This window comes from Centroberyx affinis, unplaced genomic scaffold, assembly GCF_046629955.1.
Source record: "Centroberyx affinis isolate AG114_WGS23_722 - 3 ecotype Tasmania unplaced genomic scaffold, CSIRO-AGI_Caff_v1 ptg000893l_1, whole genome shotgun sequence".
NCBI lineage: Eukaryota > Metazoa > Chordata > Actinopteri > Beryciformes > Berycidae > Centroberyx > Centroberyx affinis.
The window spans coordinates 436,712-457,116 of record NW_027279481.1 but is presented as its reverse complement, the minus strand read 5'-3'; the positions used below and the strand labels follow the sequence as shown (position 1 = coordinate 457,116).

The 20,405-nt window shown below is 42.6% G+C and overlaps 1 protein-coding gene across 5 annotated transcripts; it reads left to right on the top strand.

The window, feature by feature from the left end:
- Positions 1-11,451: 11,451 nt before the first annotated feature.
- On the top strand, positions 11,452-20,287 carry LOC139645692 (cold-inducible RNA-binding protein B-like). Of its 5 annotated transcripts, XR_011695250.1 has the most exons (8): positions 11,452-11,598; positions 12,263-12,373; positions 12,714-12,820; positions 13,439-13,586; positions 13,962-14,139; positions 15,663-15,721; positions 19,168-19,255; positions 19,460-20,287. XR_011695250.1 is itself a non-coding variant. In XM_071521482.1 (7 exons), the coding sequence occupies exons 2-7, from the start codon at positions 12,274-12,276 to the stop codon at positions 16,185-16,187; spliced, it is 585 nt and encodes a 194-aa protein (XP_071377583.1). In that variant the 5' UTR covers positions 11,453-11,598; positions 12,263-12,273; the 3' UTR covers positions 16,188-17,992. The 5 variants fall into 5 exon arrangements, 4 of the variants coding, with proteins under 4 accessions (XP_071377580.1, XP_071377583.1, XP_071377582.1 ...); XM_071521482.1 differs by lacking the exons at positions 19,168-19,255; positions 19,460-20,287 and adding an exon at positions 16,174-17,992 and having other exon boundaries at positions 11,453-11,598; positions 13,439-13,565; XM_071521481.1 differs by lacking the exons at positions 19,168-19,255; positions 19,460-20,287 and adding an exon at positions 16,174-17,992 and having other exon boundaries at positions 11,453-11,598.
- The last annotated feature ends 118 nt before the right edge of the window (positions 20,288-20,405 follow it).

The window sequence follows — 20,405 nt, the reverse complement described above, 5'->3', positions numbered from 1 at the left end:
CAGGGAGACGCTGCTCTTTGCTCTGCTACGCCCCTGCACTGCCGCCACCGCAACACCCACACCTCCACCCACACCCTCCACCCACACGACCTCTGCTCCACTCCGATCGGGCTGGAATGCCGACTTTCACCCCCACCCTCTCCCCAACCCTCTCTCTCTCTCTCTCTCTCTCTCTCTCAGGGCTCGCTCCCTTAGAAAAAGGGGAGAAATAAAGGGGAAGTGGTGTCGCCCGTTCCAAGCCGTGGCTGTGTGTGACCACCACTCTGCCTGTGAACTTGAATCACTCTTGTATCAAAAGTCACACAAAAACTTCTGAATCAGAGGAATTTACCTTCTGTACTTCAGCAGAAGTGCCAGTGACGGACTAAAAATATCTCTCTTAGCAGCAGGAGGAAAGTCTGATTCCACAGGAGGCTCTATTAAAACCCACAGACTCAGCAGTACAGGCCCCAGTCTGATTCCAGAGAGGATCATTCCTGCCTCTAGAGCTGGAGCTTATACTGATTGAAACCAGGAAAAATATTCACACAGAATCTCTGTCAAGGCAGATTCCAGTGAAAGCAATTTGTGTAAATTTGTGTCCGGGGAAAATGGTCTCAGAGTAGGCGTGCTGATCTAGGAATTATTACTTTTTAGCCTCAAATGAATAAGAGATGTTATCGCTCTTACATGAATACCTAGCCAATTCATTGTCATGTCTCTGAGTCATAGAGGAGCTATTCTCTTTACAATTCAGAAGAGAATGATAATGCATTTCTTATCAGTCCACTCCTTTCAGCACCTCATGCTCTTACACGAGCCAGGTCAAGTTGTCCTGCCCTCTAAACTCAGACACCTCAGGCACAGCTGGCATGAAGTACTCATCAACCTATACGTCACCATCTTTGTCTGGTGCTAAGGACTGGACTGTAGACGCTGTCTGTCTACTGTTCCACTTTATGAGTCACCAAACCATATGAATAAAAACCTTGTGATTCTTGGCAGCCAGAACATTTCCAATTGGATTTTTTAAAAAGTGCCATTTGGCTAATGTTTCTGATAAAGCTTGATCTGATGGAATAGCTTATCAGACAAGCAAACCTTCTCTTCCTGTGTTTTTGAAACGAGTTCAAGGCTATTTGTGGTAGATAGGTCAACAGCAGAGGAATGATGGGGCGGTTAGAGAGAGAGAGAGAGAGAAGGAAAGAGGGCGGTAGCTGGCACATCTGTCATCCATTTGGGGTGGGAAAGGAAGGGATGGCTTTCTGCTTACCTGTGCGCCGTCAGCCCAGGAGGGGAGGCGAGGACATTTGTCATGGAGCCGGGGAGTAAATAGTGAGGAAACAAACCGCCATCTGTCTGGGCCCATTGATTTTCACATGAAAAGCAAATACATCCATTCTGTTTGCGCTGCCTCCCAGCCCTGTCTGCCTGTTGGGCGGGCGCAGAGTTGAAGTTTACCTTTCGACATCATGTTCCTTTGATAATGCTCAGATATGACTGAACCTCAAGTCTGGCGACTCCCTTTCTGTGGGGGTGCCGCCAGCTGAAAAGAGGAGCAAATATGGAATGCTTGAGCCCTAGTGAGTCACTGTAGGATAGCAAGCGTCGGCGGTGGCGGCAGGTTGATAAGGTAAGGAGAGAACATGTCTGCTCTTTATAAAAATGAACAATAGAGAGAGGTGATGACGATGCTGTACATGGCTGACCCGTATGGCTGGCAATGACAATGAAGGTCAAGGGTCCACCCTCTCACATCCTGTCCTTTCCTAGCACCTTTGAAATGGCAACATTTTCCTTCCCTTGCTCCAGCCTACACCACAAAGGAGAGATGTCCATTACATCTGCAATAGGCCACAAAGGTGTGTTTGTGTGCGTGCGTGCATGTGTATGTGTGTGTGTGTATGTGTGTGTAGGCACGGGAGAAAAAGAGAGCAAGACACAGAGACTGATCCTGAGAAGGAGAGAGAGCTTTAATGTCCTGTGTCACCACCACCTGCCTCCTCTTGTGAAATCTCTTCATGTTCCACCCACTGAGTTTCCACTCCTCCATTCTGCCCTTGAACAGACACTAATTCAAACCACCGAATCTAATCCCTAATGTAAAGACCTGATAAATGCCTTTCACTGCCGCCATGTAAATGTTTATCATTAAATGGAGAGTATTCAGGGAATTATCACTGACGGGCGTAATGACTTTTTATGAGGTTTGACTGAGGTTTGTGGGTAGATAACCTAACAAAGAGTGCCTAGGTGCTCTCTGTGTGTATTATCCTCCCTATTTGGCTTTGATCGTTTTGGCATTTTGCTGCAGACACTTTAGATATACAGCTGATGCAACCAAAATGTCATCCCTCTTTTTGTACAACCACTGGAGAGAGGCCCTTTTCATTTGGGGGGAGAATTTGAAACAGCTCTAACCTTTCATCAACAATGCTGCCACTTTACGCTGTGGAATTCCTAATTCAATGAGAGGCGTACCAAGGCACCTGCTTTCATCAATCCTAAGGTCCTCTGAGAAAGTCGGTGGAGAGAGAGAAAGAGGACGAAGGGGGGCATTAGCAACTTGTTGACAAAACAGAGGTGTCAAAACCAAAATGAAACAAACACCTAAGGGCTCATGATGCCATGTGTCATAAACAGCTTTTTATTGTGCAGGCAATAACAAAACACAGAGGACAAAACCAATAAGGCTGTTGCATGGCATGTTACACACATGCACACACACACACACACACACACACACACCGACAAACACCAATATATTTCCCAAATTATATTTTATCAATGACAATTAGACACTGACACAACATTCTGCATCATTAGATAGATAGTTGTATGTCCATGTGTGCGTGTGTGTGTGTGTGTGTGTGTGTGTGTGTGTGTGTGTGTGTGTGTGTGTGTGTGTCTGTGTGTGTGTGTGTGTACGTGTGCGTACAAGTGTGTCTGTCATTGTTTTGTTCCCATGCCCTTTCTTGTTCATGTCAATCCCCACCTGTTCAGTACAACACAGAGTGGAAAACTCTCAACCCTGCAATCCCCTTTGATGGCCTCCTCTGCTAGGACTCGCACAATGTGTCATCACTGGCTTTGTCATTTACATTCCCTGCCCTGTTCTCACATTACCTTATTACCGCACAAACAGCCTAATGAGATGACTCTTATGACTATTATAATGAGGGCGGGTTAATACCAACACGTTTCGAAATTATTCTTACTCTCTTTACCCCTCGGTCTTTTCTCATCTTTTTCTTTCTTCCCTTATCCAGCTCCCTCCACTCGCCTTCCCCTAGCCTCTGCCCTCCCCTCCCCTTTATATCCTCCATCTCTGCTGCTCACAGCCCTCTCTCCCCCCTTTCCCTCCCTCTCTCCGCATTCCTCGGTGAGTGGGTGGAAAGTTCAATGGGGATGTGGGAGCCCAGAAGGGCAGGGGGTTTGCCTCTACCAGAGCACAGTATGTGTGCAAACCAGGGGCTTCTTATCGGCCATTCCCATCTCCCCCCATGCCTGGCTCCAGCTCAGCCGCAGCCCCCTTGCTCCTACACAGTGTCAGCAGTGGTGGGTGACTGGTTGGTGGTGTGAAGTCCCTTGAGGGGGTTCAAAGGTCCAGAATGTGCCCCAGATAGTTGCTACATAGCGGAGCAACTGCTGACGTGAGGAACTGCTGCAACTTAGATGTTGAACTACAGAATTAGGACAAATAGGTCAAACCTTATGCACTGTGAATGTACACTGCGATCATTTAGGCTTCTAGTTCCCACTGACTTCAATAGTCATTACATTTTTACGGCTGGAACATCAGGGTTCCTGAATTGTTGTGGTTCAGCTTCAGTGCTGATCCACTGCAGACAGGGACAACAGTTAATGAAAGGGGGACCTCTGCTGGAGGTGTATTGATACTGCAGTCCTCCTGGTATCTGGAAGTAAGGAATGATTGTTTGCTTTGTTGACAACATTTTAAGTTTGAGAGTGAGGCTTGCTTAGATTTTTGTTGAGTACTGGTCAGTATGAACTTTATGTCAACCTTATGTGAATACTGGACTTGAATGCTCATGGGGTTTATCATCCATATTTTGTCGTGAGGTGACAGAATGAAACTGAAGGATGGAATCAAACAGTGCTGATCATATTTTGAAGAAGATCTGTTATCCTGTGTTGTTCACGTCAACATTTGTCAAGTAGAAACCGAAAAGGGAAGGCAGTGCGGGAAGGTCATTTTCAGTATCTCTTGCATAACCTTCCTGCAGTGACAAACCTGTCACGATTTTCTAAGTGGCATTCCTCACCTTTGTTTCACTGTTTACCTTTGGTTCTGTCTTATCTCATCGCACTGCAAGCAAACAAACTGGTTGTAGAAGCAGCTCTGGCCCGTGGGCTGTGAGTGTAGGAGAGACACAGGAAGTGGTGGGCGACAAGCAAACTGTATTTCCCCTTCCTGTCTATGTCCTCCCTCCCTCCCTCCCTGCCTGCCCTTTGGTTATTAATGTAACTCTGAGCTACCCACCACACACCCACGTGGCCACTGGGAGCATGGTGCGCACTGGCAATCACAGAAACAGACACACACGCGTGATTGCTGACACAAACACACACGCACACACCAGCACGCACACAGACACGTAGATGCACGAAAACAAACGTACATTCAGTCACACCAGCAGATGCCGAGTGATATCAGCTTAACAAGCAGGCAGCATATCAGGCTGCACAGAAAGCCATGCAAAGTGTACAGTATGTGCCTTCGTAGAGGGCTCTCGTATTAATCCAATCCATTAGCTCTTACCTCCCCCTCCTACCTCGCTGGCACATAGACAACAGACAGCAGGGTGCAATTAAATAGGTGTCCATCACTCAATCACGATGTCTATCACAGCCAAGGGGAGAGGGGATATGCAGTAGGCATGCACAGTAGGAAAATACTAACACCGTGATAATAAGGTTTACCAGTCTTTGAGTAGTTGCACCTGCCCCTACAAACAAACAGGCACGTGTACAAGCATGTATAGACACACACACACACACACACACACACACACACACATTTCACATATAAAATTGCAATTTGGTGTGTTGGAAATTACTGTCCTGTTCTGTATGCTATTTTTTCCTCTCTCCTTCAAGTTGTCCTGATTTCTGTGAAAGTGCGCTCAAAAGTGGGCTGACAAATTTGGCACTTCAAACTGTGCACTTTTCAATCTCTCCATCTCTTTCTCCCTTTGTTCAATTTACCACTTACACACGTGGCACAGCCTACACACACATGCACATGCACACACACACACATACGCATGATCCATGTTCCCATCGCAGTCCTCATCTCCTCCCCCCTGGTCATCCAGCTCATCTGTGAGAACAGAGAGAACACACACGGGCATGAATCACAGTGAATCATGCAGCCCAATTATAGCACCCAAGGAGAGGTGTTGCATTTAACCAGGACACAGACTATTTATAATGGCCTGGGCGTGCACATTCTCATTATAGGCCATGGAGGATGCTGACAATAGACAGGCAGATGAGGGGGTAGTGACTCCTTTTAAATGTCACCAGCAATGTATCTTCTTATCTACAGGCTGTTGTGGTGGCGGTCCTGCTGAATGCAATATTTAGAGCAGGGTGAAAGGAGTGGAAGAGAGAGGGGGAGAAAGCTTCTTTTATAAGACATTGGCTTTGACACAATGATTGTCAGATGAGGGGGCACAGAGACTCCATCACCACCTAAGAGTATTGATCTTTTTAGACATAGTCCATCCAGTAGCAGAGGGCTCAGACATTTTTGCCAGCTTAGAGTCAAGTCTACTGATTTGATTAAGATCAGTGTAAGTGGTTTGTATGTTGGTTATAGAGTGTTCATAAGCATGCAGCATTAAATTTATCAGGACATCTAAACAGACATCTTTGAGATGTTCAATGCCCTATTTATGATTGCGGGTTGGATTCTGATGCAAAAAATGTGATTCAGCTTGCAACAACATGAACATGAAAGGCAGTCAGTGTAAAAACAAGGAGTGCCTCTCCCATGCAAACCTCTGCCTAATAGGCTTGTTAAAATCTAATTACTGTAACAAGTAGCTGGAAAATAAATAAACATAATTATCATATCAAATACATTAGCTGTTGGGGGGATGATAGACTAATTTGACAAACACTTTGTTCTTCTGTTTTCTTTTGGCTTATTTTCTCTCCCCACATGCCAATCATGCTCAATGCATTAGGACGGAGTTGGGAAGTGCAGGCTCATCCATCTCTGGCAGACTCCACATCCAAATTACACTGTGTCTGATCCTGAAAGAAATAATGCACCGAACCCAAAAAAATTAGCTGACCAGGGTGGTAGAAACCACAATTCATTTGAAACACCTCTTTGACGTTGAGAAGCAATCAACGCCTGAACAATTACATTGAGTGAATTAAATTGATTAGATATTGATTGAGGGTAGACAGACACCTGACCAGAATCTTCAGATCCTAAACACCCACACTACAACACAACATGCAGGCCTACAACCCAGCAGCGCTGTCATAAAAAACACTGACCCCCAACTCTTGTTGAATTTGAAAGATACAACACATTTTGCAACAGAATGCGTATCGTGAGAGTTCGTCTGTCTTTCTTCTATTCCAATGGGAGAGGGAGAAAGGAAGAAAGGAGGGGCGACTTCATTATCAGCCGACATGTAGGCGCACGTCGCTCGGCTTTACCCAACCAACCGTTGTCATGGCAGCAACTTGTCATGTCAGCTGCGTCTCACCTTGAATGAATGGAAACCTGTGGGACACGTGCACTCCCCCAGGAGCGTGCACGGGGGCGGAGTGGAAGTGCGTCAGTCCTTTGAGCAGCTGGGGACACACCCACGGCAACCAGTGTTTGTATTTGTGTGTGTGTGTGTGTGTGTGTGTGTGTGTGTGTGCACACACGCATGTGAATGTGTGTGTGTCTCTGCTTTGCTAGGAAATGACAAGCGATGCTGCTTTCCTCAGGACAACGTTGCCACCACAGGGACGACGACAACAACAGCAACAACAGCAGCAGCAGCAGCAGTAGACCAGCTGCTCTTCCATCTGAAACCTCCTCTTCAGATGGCGGCCTGCCAAGGAGGGCCATACCTGCTCTTCTTCCTTATCCCGGAACCATCTCACTGTCAGGTTAAATGTACTCAGACACCTAGAGCTACAAGAACATGGATGCACGTCTTTGAGGGTATCATCAGTTTTTAAACATATTGCATTGCCTTAGGACAGAAAAAATGTGTAATGTACATGACGTTCACTGTGGCCTCCCACAAACAGAAGAGTTTGTCCCATGCCGCCAACCTGTGATGTGGTTGGCGGCATGGGACAAATGTAGCCTACAGCTCTATAGAGAATCAGTTGGAGAAACATAGAAAAGTTGACAGATAGTGTCTGTGATGATTTTCTACATAATGTCTTTGTACCATGATATAATGCAGTGGTTCTCAACGTGGGGTCCGAGGACCACACGGGGTCCCTGAGGGGATTCCAGGTTGTCCCCAGAAAATTGATGAATTGTTAAACTTCACCATTATTTCATTTACAAGAAGTTAGCACAAGTAGAGAATGTAGAAGAATGACTGTTTTGATCATAGTTTCTCTGTTATCTCATACCTATAATACAGATACTCATGGAATTCTGGACAAAATCATATCTAACAAAAAAAATATTCTCAGATTTGGGACAAAATCTCATCAAATGGGGGTCCGTGGCCCTAATGTGGACTAAATTAGGGGTCCTTGATATGAAAAAGGTTGAGAATCACGGTTATGGTTTCTGGACTGATACCAGAACAACAAAGTGGTAATTTGGATGAAAAAGATCATTATATGAGCCGGAAAAGTTCCATTCATTGTCAGACAGTCCTAGGCCATAACAAATTTGACTTCTTAAACTGAGTAGTATTCCATGTTATATAATACAGGAATATAGGTACCAGGTAGGATACTTGCACAGCATAAAGCCACGCACAGTGTGTGTAGGCCGCATTGCTGTGCTTTGCACTTTTTTGTATCTCAGAATGAGAGTGAGAATTCTCACTCTCACTCTCACTCTCATTCTGTCTCCACAAGAGCTGGAGATCTTTTTTTCTGCATTTCCTCCTGATGTCCTCCGTGTCTCTTGAGTGCCGATAGAATAGATGCAAGATATCTCAGTGTGTGTGCGTGTGTGTGTGTGTGTGTGTGTGTGTGTGCGTGCGTGTGAGTGAGTTTGAGTGTGCAGATGGGGTGATGAGGGGAGAGTAGGAAAGGCACGGCAGGTTTCCATGACAACAACTTTTTATTTGCGCTTCCTCAATGGCGTTGGTGGAGGAGAGAGAGAGAGAGAGACAGAGAGAGAGCGAGAGAGAGACAGAGAGACAGAGAGAGAGAGAGAGTCTGGCAGAGTTATTAGGCAGAGACAGGCTAGTGGGCTGGGGTGCATGGGCAGGCGGGGGTGGAAGAAGGCAGCAGAGTTGTATGCCTGCTTGCTTGCTTTGTCTAGAACAGAATGTCCTCTTTGTATACACCCCTCCCTTGTCGGATGACAACTAACCAACAACTTGCTCGCAGTCATCCATAAATACCTTATGAACACAGTGCCGCAGAAATTTGTTTGTGTCTATACCATCTGATAAGCAGCAAGGATGCCTCTCAAGAGTAAATCACGTGTTCCTCAACGTCGTCTTTGCATGTTTGTGTGCATATATAGCTATGTGTGCGTATGTATGAATGTATGCATGCTTCAGATGACACAAACGTGCATAAAATGGTGACTCACCAACTCATCTTGTCTGCTGTAGAACATAAAGGAACTTTACGTATTCTTCTGAAACTCCTCTCTGCCCCCATTTAGTTTGATGCTGAGCCACATGAATCTGACGCCCACCTTGGGCACTGGAGTGAGCTGGCCTAAAGAACATGCATCTGCAACATACACAGATTAACCCACTGATATACACAGTGATACACACACACACACACACACACGTGCGCGCACGCACGCACACACACACACACACACACACACACACACACAAGCACACACAGGCACACAATGCATACAGTGGTATTTATTCTTCAACACTCTCTTGCTTGCAGCACTGTCTCTCATTCTCTCTCACACACACACACAACTTGGGCATGCAGACACACACACACACACACACACACACACACACACACACAAACAATACAACAGACACACAAACACACACTGATAGACTGTCTATCTGTGTTGGGAATGACTCACCTCCTCCACCTGGAGTAGAGCCAAGCCTCTCTCGCCTCCACCCCCTTCATCTGTGTGAGCCCTTCACTTCACTCACTCCAGCTCCACTATGGAAGCATTTCAATCATTCAAATTAGCTGTAATCACAGCCAAAGGCTTAGAGTGGGAATGGCAGCACGTCACTTTGCATACTCGAGAACACTTAATACATTGATTTTATATTGAGCATGCTGTGTTTCAAAGAGGGAGCTGGGGAGGAAATAAATAAGCTACGCAGGCCTAGTCTTTTCTGCCATGCATGCATCCAAGACAAAGGATGGAAGCAGGGATGAGAGGCCGTCTTTATAATGAGCACCGCAAAAGACTCCTTTCAGTCTTCAGGCCTGACATGTGAGAAGCAGTGCATCAGTGGCACCAGCTGCAGTCTTCACATAATGACAGAAATTATTGGCACGTTAATGGGCAGCTTAGCCTTGAGTGTTCAGCCCGCAACACCATTCCGGAGAACAGGGGAAAACAGGATCAATCTCTGCTATGGACGTGCTGTAAAACACGGGATGCATCCAAAGGACATCTTATCCACATCTCAGGCTCTCTCTCTCTCTCTCTCTCTCTCTCTCTTCCCCCCTCTCTCTCTAATCCATACTGGCCCCCGGAGACACATATTAGGAGACTCCTACACACGCCCCTCCCACACCTTCTCTCTCCCCCACACACACACCATCCTCACCACCACTATCTGTCCACCTCCACAGTCAGCTTGTGGACAAACCCAGAATAACAATGTGATCTTACCTCTTAAAGGCACACAGGCAGCTTTTGTCTTTCACTTCATGCCTTTGTAGCTACGGTTCGTGTGTTCTTCATAACATTGATGTTGGCTTAATGGATAAAAAACAGCCAGTCATACAATCACTCTATGTAGATTCACGTATTTCTTAAGAACATGCAATATCCTTTAAAATATATATTGCTTTGTATTATAAAATATATCTTTGCAAAATATCTTTTTATAGACTGTTGTTTTGGACTATGTGGGTTTGTCCAGTTGGTCCAGTGAGCAGGCTGAACAGCTGTGTGTGGGATAATCATCTGAGATAAACATAGCGGGCATCACAGCCAAACTGCAGCACATCTGAGCACTGGAGCACTCACACACCCAGCCTCTGCAAACCCGCGGCTCCAGAATAGCAATCAACATCAAACAGAGAGTCAAGTGCAGGACACAGCACTTGTAGGCTGCAGTCAATGAGCCACTCTGAGGAGGTACTGGTCCAGGCTCCGACTTGCATGAGGAAGCCTGCAATAAGTTTGCTTAGAGCACCCCCATCTGTCACAACAAGTGAAACTACAGTTGCGTCAAAGTGAGTAAATGGCACAGTAAGGCTCATAATTTGGGAGACTTCTGGGAGAAGCAGTGCCTATAGACAACATTCCTATCCTGAAATTGATTGATTGATTGACTGGTTTGTTAGTTGAATTTATTTGATATATACAGTATATTTCAACAAGCATGCAGCATTAAAGCCATCAGAATGACACAATTAAGTCACCACTGTAGCCTCTGAAAACAAACATCCACCTACTTCCTCAATATGTTTAAAATGTCTCGGTGGACCAATTTCGCAGGTACTCAGTTGCTTAAAGTTGTCAATAAAGCCTAATAGGCTGAGTCTACCAGAGTGGAAAACTGTGGTCTTGTACAGGAAGCCATGAGGTGCGCTTGTGTGTAGGAGGTGCTGAGGTGAAAAAAAAAAAAACGGTAGCTCAGAAGTCAGAATGCTAACTGCAGCAGTATCTGCTGCTATTTTTAACCCGACTGTGGTCTAAACTTAATCTTAATTGTCTACAGCAACAACATTGTTCTTGAAACAGTCCATGATCGCAGTTTCAAAAGAGCCTATTATTCTAATTGTTGATGGCTCTCATCTTCCTTTAATTCTTGATTTTGGAGGACCTCTGTTAATTAGCCTACAGTCTTAACTAAGTCTTAACTGCAGTGGAAAAAACCCAGAGTTTTTTTTTTTCCATGTCTGGTTTACATTCTGTGAGAATGCTTATATCACAGATACGGCCCGAAATTTCGAGCATGCTTGTTTTTATGATATACCTCTGTATGATTTTTCTACATGGATTTTCATTCTTGCCCTAATGCAAAACGTCATTCGTATTTTAATCTTGCACTCAAAACCCCTCCTCAGAAAAAAAAACAAAAAAACTCCTCCTCCTCAGTGGAATAGAACTGGACCAAGTGTTACGCTGCCACGTAGTGGACGAGGGGAGAATAGCATCAGTTTGTTCGCCCTTCCAGGAAGTCAGTCACAATTCACAGCGAAGCGGAAGAGCAGCAGCAGAGGCCATTTTAGCAAGCAGCGTTTTCGAGGCCAAACCAGAAAGTAGGTAACTAAAGTTATTGTTGCGCAGTTTTTGACATAATTGACTTTGTTACCTGATAATTGTAGATAACCCAATCATCGTTGCTAAATCAACAAAAACTGTACTCGTTTACTGTGTCGCTAACACGTTACCTGAAGCTAACGTTAAGGCTAGTCCTCTAAGGTAACGTCAGCTAACGTTAACCTAGTAACGTTAAGTTAATAAGTAGTGTGGCGCCTACTTGACTTAGCACTGCAGAATAAAAACGACGTTCAGTTCATCCTTGTTGAAAATTGACCAGGTGTAAAGAGCACTGACGTTTATTCGCGTAACTAAATAAGCTGAGCAGGAAACAATTTTCGCTAGTTCAGTTAATATTGCCCTAAGCTAACGTGAGTTATACAGTAGCAGAGTAGCATTCTAGTCGTCAGCCTTCATTTTTTTTTTACAGTCTATGTGTTAGCCGTACAGGGTGGGGTAGCGTACAAAAATAACTGGGTTAAGCAAGCACGCAAGTTGACTCAAACCACGGCTAGTATGGAAATCGGACGGACTTTCAGTGGGCGAATTTAGTATTAACTTAAATTGATTAGTTATAAGTCAACAGTCACATTGCAGGAGCTCCCGTATTTTTTGCATTTTCATTTGAGTCTGTCTTTACTAATGTTGTTATTGTTTTCAAAGAATCACCCAAGATGTCTGACGAAGGCAAGTTGTTTGTCGGTGGACTGAGCTTCGAGACAGATGAGACTTCACTTGAAGATGCATTTTCCAAGTATGGAAACATTGTCAAAGGTATGCTGCTCGAACCCCAACTGCCTCAAAATCTTTTACTCTGTATGTCAGAATCAAGGGGAAGACACCCTTCATCCATTGTGATTTTTTTCTATTAGATTTGTTTTTTGGCAGTTTTCGTATAGTTGAATGTAGAGAAAGACAGGACAGACTGGGAGCGAGAGAGGGAGCGATGGCATGCAACATCTCCCTCACCCCCTCTCTCGCTCCCAGTCTTTCCTGTGTTTTGAACATGTTGGTGCTTGCACGGTACGCGCCTGTTTTCAGACTCAAGACCCAAGTAAATGTGGTTGAAAAACTCTACACTGCCTAATCTGGTTGGCTTGACTCATCTTTTCAGTTGACGTCGTTAAAGATCGTGACACAAGGAAGTCCAGGGGATTTGGCTTTGTTACGTTTGAGAACCCTCAAGATGCAAAAGACGCGTTGGATGCCATGAATGGAAAGGTGAGTGGTTGGACTTGTGATTGGACCTAAGTATGCATTTTGCAGAGAATGTATGTCTTGAATGAAGTTGATATGAGAGGTATCATCAACACTTAAATAAAATACACTCTAGAACACTTCAACACTGTTAATAAACAGGTATTGTTGATTTACCTTGCATTTCTGTTTTGTGGTGTATTTCTTTTATTCCCCTCGACGACTGGCCAGACCTGGACAATGAGAGGTCACTAAGATATTTGCAGAACTGCTACAATGGAGTTTAAAAGCAGAATCCAATGCAGCCACAAGACATTACATTTTGAGTAAGAGGCATAGCGCTCACTTTTTGGAACTGGAAAAACTGGACAAACTTGCTCTTTTGCTGCCGTTATCACCTTTGCTCTCTCCACCTACATGCATAACCCACAGCTAAATGGAACAAGTTCAGGCACATTCTTAGGGGTTGTTGTAAGGAACTCAGGGAAATGTAAGAAAATCACTAACTGAAGTAGAGGTAGACAAGGCAGGTTGACCATGACTTTTTTTTTTTTGTACTTCCAAAACTGGCCTTAATAACACTAATGTTGGTATCATCTGTATCTCTCATTTGCATGGTTTTTGATTATCTTATTCTCACAGATTATTGATGGGAGAGCGATCCGTGTGGATGAAGCAGGGAAGTCTAGAGGACGACCCGGCGGCGGGTTCCGTGGCGGCCCTGGGGGGGGCCGTGGTGGTGGATTCCCCAGAGGGGGTAGAGGAAGAGGTGGGCGAGGTTATTATGGAGGTAAGGGCTGGCCTTGCAATGCGGTTCAAACCCTATTTGCTTGAAGTCCATGTCCTGTCTTGTCATTAACATGTGTTCTAAATGGTTGTACTGTAATACGAGTGTGGTTTTACAAGAATGCAGAATTAACATGTTTATTTTCTAATGTGTTACCTTTTTAAGTGAAATGATTCAGTGTTTTCTTCTTTAAAAAATATTAGATTGGGTGGATGGGCGTTATTTTGGCTACGAGGGCCAGGTTTGTTCCTGGGCTCATTAAAAGATCAGTTCCAGTAGACGCTGTTTAAGAATGTCTCATATTTGGCTATTTATCTCACAAAAAGTGTGCTGTCACTGTATTTTGACTGTTTTTTGTTTGTTTGTTTTTTCCCACAGGATTTGGTGACAGCAGTTATGGAGACCGCAGCTATGTAGCGGATAGCAGTTACAGCAGAGACAGAAGCTTTGAGGACAGAGGCTATACCAGAGACAGGAGCTATGGAAGCGGTGAAGAGAGGAGCTACAGGAGTGGATACAAGAGTGGTGGTGGATACTCAGGAAGCCGAGATAACAGGTGAAAATTATAGGTGGTATCACTGACAAGCTGGGTTGATTACAGCAGGCAATCAATTGGTTATAGCAGTGATTCCCAAAGTGTGGGCCGCGGCCCCTTGGTGGGATGTGAAGGTACTGCAGGTGGGCCGTGAGAGGTCATTTACAATAAATAAATAAAAAGTTTTTAATTTTCAATTTTGTAATTAAGTTTGAAATTACCATAAAATATTTATGATTAAATATTTAAAAAGTAATCAGAACAAATAGCCTAAAACAAAGCCGTGGGATTTAAATTACGTGCTATTCTTCATTTATCTGACCTATTTTTGATCCGGCCTTTTCGGTCTGTTTTTTCTTCATGTTGATATTGGGTTGGATAGTGTGAAATTTTATGTATAAGCGTTTTATTATCCAGGGTCAAACAGCCAGGATACGGGCTTAACAATTCACTATTTGCACTTAATTTCTTACATTTGTTGCTTTACAAATTGTTACGTGTATGTGGATGGATTATTAATTTGCACTGCATTGCCGTATGCCCACGTTCACATGTTCTGTTTATGAAATAAAAAATATATAGGGAAATACTTCATCTTAGTCTCGTGTGTTGATCAGAGTTGTGATTAAAGGCTTGGGTGGGCCGCGGAAGATTTTCAGATTTCAAATTGGGCCGCGGCATTCTTAAATTTGGGGATGGCTGGGTTATAGATACAGTCGGTGGCAACAGCGCAGTGTTAGGCAGCAGGGTGGTGTAACAAGTGCGGAGGCAGGGAGCAAAATGCTGAATCCCTTCCAGCCCCAGAGGTGCTGTTTTGTAGCTGACCCTGCACCCTTCCCCGTGGAAAGGGGCACAGGGTGTCCGTTGGTCCTTTAAAAAGTTTCAAAATAAATTATTGAAATTTAAGGCCTTTAAAAAGTATTAAAGTAATAGTAAAGTATTAAAATGCCTTAAATCCAGTAATTGGAGGTATTACTTTCTTTACCATCTAATGACATGTTTATTTTTGCTGCATGTCCACTTTTAAATTAATACAGAATAGGGTTAGTTGTACAATGTGCATCATATCTGCTAAGCTAAGCACAGTTGGACATCATATCCCTTAACAATTAATTCCTGATGTCCTTTATCTTATACTGCCCATTTATAGTTTCATGAATTTCATTAGCTATGTTCAATCGAAATCTGCTGGTTTTGCCAGTTTTGTTTCTTTCGTTTTTTATTTTTTATTTGTCTTCAATTCAATTACAGGTAGCATTTAAAAGAAAAAAGTCTTAAATTTGGCTTTCTGAAACCTGCAGAAACCCTGGGGCAACCTAAAAGAGAATTTCTCCTTCATGAATCAGTAAAGACGATTGTTATGCAGTATCCAATTGGTCATCACTTAAAAGCAGACCAGATCCATGGTTGAACATTAACACCACAATTAATTAGCTTTAAGCTATGATTTATGAGGTGACTTAAGTCCCCTCTTATTTCTAAGTAATTATTGTATTATATATCTCTTCTCACTGCCTAATGTTCCTGTTCCTCCTACATTTCAGGAGTCAGTCATATGGACAGAACTCTGGGGGATCATACAGAGAGAGCTATGACAGCTATGGTGAGTATCACAGTGATGTAACTAAAGTAGGTTCTTATGTAGTTTTTCCACCATTATTGTGCAGCCATGTTGAAATATGAAAAGTCCTCATCACGCCTCAGTAAGACTGCTGCTGAAAACCCAAAAGCACTTATCCTCGTGGATTAGTATGTTAAAAGTAGTCAACATCCCCTCAAAGATTTCCATCTATCCATCGTGAAGTAGAATCAGGATTATCCAGTGGCCATTTTAATTTGTTGGTGCAAAAAATCTCAAGTTTTGCCTTTTTAGAGAGTCAAAAGCACGCTTATATTGTCCGTCAACGTGATACTTCCTTATTGCTATGAGAGAACGATTTGATAGAGCTGTGATGCAAAACATTTTAGGCTCGAAGCTTTGACTGTTCTGTGTGGAAAAAAATGTCCGAATGCTGCTTCAGTGTCTTTACACTTGTGCCTACTTCTTGTCCTCAGCGTCACACGAGTAAAAACACAAAAAACTTCGTGATTGCAAGATCATCACTACCCCTGGCTGTTTTTTAAAAGATGTTCTTCGAAGACCTTTTTTGATTGATTTTTGGGAGAGGGTTTTTTTTGTTTGTTTGTTTGTGGTAGGCTACATGGTTCAACAGACTTTGCAGTACCATGAATCCCTTGTTTAAGTTTTGGAAGTTTTTCTGTATCCTCTCAAGAGAATAGTTTAGAATCATAATACATTTTTTTCTTCTTATTTCCCTTTTGGTTTGAATGTGACTGCACTCTGGACAAGGACTCAAAACTGATTTAAAATAGAAAGGCCTTTATTTTTGGTAAAACTGTTTGCTGAACTGCTTGGTGAGATCTCTGACTCTATTCAACACAGCGTGATAGCTTCGACCTGAAATTCAGTCTATGATGATAAATTGAAGCCTCAAAATATCAGTCATGAAATTGTTTGTTAAACTTTTGCTTTTGATTAGAGTAGTAGCGAATTATGGTCCTCTTACAAAAACAACAACTATTAAACCTGCTCTTGAAGCTTGACAAGCTGTGATTATACCCTCAAGGTCTATGCCAATGTCCCTTCAGCTCTGTAATTCATTCCTTTAGAGAACAAGGATTGAATGCTTGCTGGGAGCACTGATTTCTATCAGAATTTTTTGCATGATGTTGCTCAAGATGTGTAAACACTCACTATACAATCAAATTATCTCTGACTTGTTAAAGGGGCTAGATAGTGAAGAGAGAGTAAATAAAAACTGTCATCGAAACACATCTTCATTGGTCAATACCTTTTTCTTACTTTTGTTACCGTAACATCGGTTTTTGAGATGCAGCTGTCCTGAAAGCTTTCCCGCAAAACTGAAACAACCTTATACAGAGATTGGTTGGCAATTCATGGAGTACTTCATGCATTTGATTGATATGGGTCATGTTTGGGTTGTTACAACTCATAGCCAGCTCTGGTGGCCAAAATGGGCAGTCAGATGATGCGCTCAGCTGGCTTACATTTGAAATCCTCAACTATTATTTTCAAGCATAACACTTCCTTATTCAGAAAATAATGTAGGTTTATATACCCTGTCAACAAAATAACAAAATAAATTTAATTTTATTGGCATTGTTACTTTGATTTTGGCTCCATTAGACAAACCATTATTTGCCTGATAATGAATGTTTTTGTCCTCTATCTAGAAAGCTATACAGATGAAATCAGCAAGATACTTGCACTTGCGGATAGAGTTGTCATGCTGATAATAGCAGGCATTTCACACACAACTCCAGTCAGTTGGCAGAGTTTTGGATAATATTGGTTAGCAACAAAATCTTGTGTGGAAATGAAACTAAATAACTAGAGGCTTTAAGTTTTAGATCCCTCAGTGTTACAAATTTTATAGCTGTAAAGCGTTGGAGAATGATTTATTTAGCCAGCAAGGCAATGATATACTTGCCACTCAGAAAGGTAGTTAGGACATGTCAGCCCAAAATCAAGTTATCATGGGAAAGACACGACTGTAAGTGCTTCGAAAACCAGTAAACTATATACAAAGATGACACAAAGATCTTATGGAAATAAGTTTATCATTAAGTCAAATGAAAGTGCTTTCTAGCCCCTTTAAAAATATATTTAAAATGCTTATAGAAGATACTGATTGCAGTCTTCTGCAGTTGGTAACATTTGGACTGATCTTTCAAGACCACCACTTAAAGAAAAATGTCACTTCAAGCAATGTGCTCTGTTTTGTGTAACCAGTATTTTTTTTTTATTGTTTATTCTGGCTTCATGAAGCCCTATTAAAACTGCCAGATGAAATTGTTCTGATTTCTTGTGCCTTCAAAAGAAAAACGCCCAGTTGAAATGTGATGCTCCGACAGTATATATCTGCTCAGAATGTAGTGACATAATGAGTCTTTATTTTAGCGAAGGACTGGTGGCCATCAGGTGTGGGATCTCGTAAGGGTGGCTGGGTATAGTTTCCTGGAGGAAAAGATAGCATCTTTGGGATTGGTTATTTGGAAACTGTAAAATGATCTCCCATGGTAGTTGGGCTGCTAAGGCTAGATTGGGTAGTCGGGGTGGGCAGCTGGGATGTGTTAATGCGACAATTAGACTAGAAACTGAAATGTTCTACTGGTGCTGCTGTTGCTGGTTCTGTCATAATGCTTCATTACACCCAAGAGCTCTGGCCGCTATCGTTTTGGAAATCAACAAAGTTCCTTGGAGAATGAAGTGTTGGGCCTACCGACACGTGAATCCTCTGGTCTCTGGCGAAAGCTGCTCTTGGCTAGTTCATAATTGGAGATAGGCCAGTAATGTGAGGTAACGATTTTTGCTCTCCTGTTCGCATCCCTCAAACAGTTCTCATTTTGATGTCCCATTTTATCTCCTATCTACCTCTTTCCACTATGCCCAAACAGTGCTGTCACTTCTTGCCAGGCCTTGGCTGTTGCCGCCCAATTCCTAAAGAAATGAATGATGTCGTCCAGTAGCACATTCTGTCTTGGGGCCTGTTCTCATAAATAAAACAAGGCAGGAGCCTTTAAAAATGACAAGGAGCTTTGGAAAATTCCACTATCTGCAATTTGCTCAAATACCCATAGTGTAACACCTGCTATCTTCCACAACTTTTGACCCCACCTCATCTCTGAAACTCACCTAACTTAATGGTCGTCCTATTGATTCCAAAGTTATCTTCATCGTAACGTGTAGAATGATCTCACATTTTTTTTGCTTTGCGTGTCAAATGTATCCCTTTGGTACACTGTAATTTGTTTGATTTCAAAGTGTTTTAGCTTTAAAAAAAATAATTTGGAAGAATACTTGTTTTAGTCTTTTTATCCTTAAAACAAACTATTGACCATTACTCGATACTTTGTCTTGATACTGTAGATTATTACTGATATTCAACTGCATGCCTGTTTCGTGCCATTTCATTCACCTGAGTTAGTGTGTTTAAAACTAACTGCTCTGTCCTGTCACTTACTCAGGTTGAAACCAAGACTTGGATGAGGATGATTCTCCCTTGGGTCTGCAGGGTTACTTCAATGCCCTTGATCCTTTTACATCCAGAACTAGGTTAGTATGAGTCCTCAAAATGTTGCCTACAGAGATTGAGTTGATCTCACCCATTTGAGTGTCTAGTCTGGTTTTGATAGTATTCAAACCTAATGCAGAACGCAGATGTTGATAGGCCGTATTGGTTGCAGGGCGAAAAAGTGTTGCAGAATAACCAATTTACCAGAATAATTGATTGTCACTAATTTTATATCTCTCTTACAGGTTCTGCAAAGGATGGCTAGGCCTAAAGAATGGAAGAGGGACTGCTCAGATTCATCAGTCAAGGCTTGCAAAGTGAAGAGGCAAACACTTGAGAAGATCATCTGTGTGGTTGTCTTTATTTATATATGGGTAAATCTAATTGCATCAGATAGGCTTAATTCTGCATCAGATGAAACTGTTGTGAACTACCGTGGAGGGTAATGAGGCATTAAAATTGCATTAAAATTGCATTAAAATCATAAGTTGTTCAGCAGCAAATCAAAAGGAATAACCTGTCATTCAATTAGAGAGAGCAAATTTGAACTTCCTTTTACAGCCTTTTACAGTCAAATCTTTCTTTGGTCCGTCCATGAGTCTGGTAGGTGATGAAATTAAGTCTGGAGCTGGAACTGGAGGTCTTCCTTGGGCATGGCAAGATGCTCATCTTGTGTGACTCACCTGAACTAAATTTGTAATTCGGTCTGTCTTTTACAACTTTTCATAGTCAAACATTTTTAAACTCAAACTCAGATTTTAAATTTTGTCTGACATAAAAGCTATTAGCTCTAATGAATGTCTAAACCAAATGATTGTATATGGTTTGTGTTGGATAAAGTCTTGTACTGTAGCATCACTTCAGTGTGAAAATAAATGGAATAAAACTGTAGGCTGCAGACGCCTTAATGTTGTAGTCCCATTCACTGCCAAATTACTCCCTGACAACATAATGTTGCGGGTTATATTAGGCACTGTAACGGAAGTGGGACACGTGGTGCTACTGATGAATAAACTGATCAAAATGAATTGTAAATTGTACCAGTGATTAATAAAGTAAAATATGAACTGAGACTGTTGGTTGACTTATTTGCATTCATTCTCTTGCATATAAGAGATATTACAAATTCGATACAACTTCGAGTTAGCCGGCATTTAAATTCAAACTCAGCATTAACCAGGCCAGGGGCTT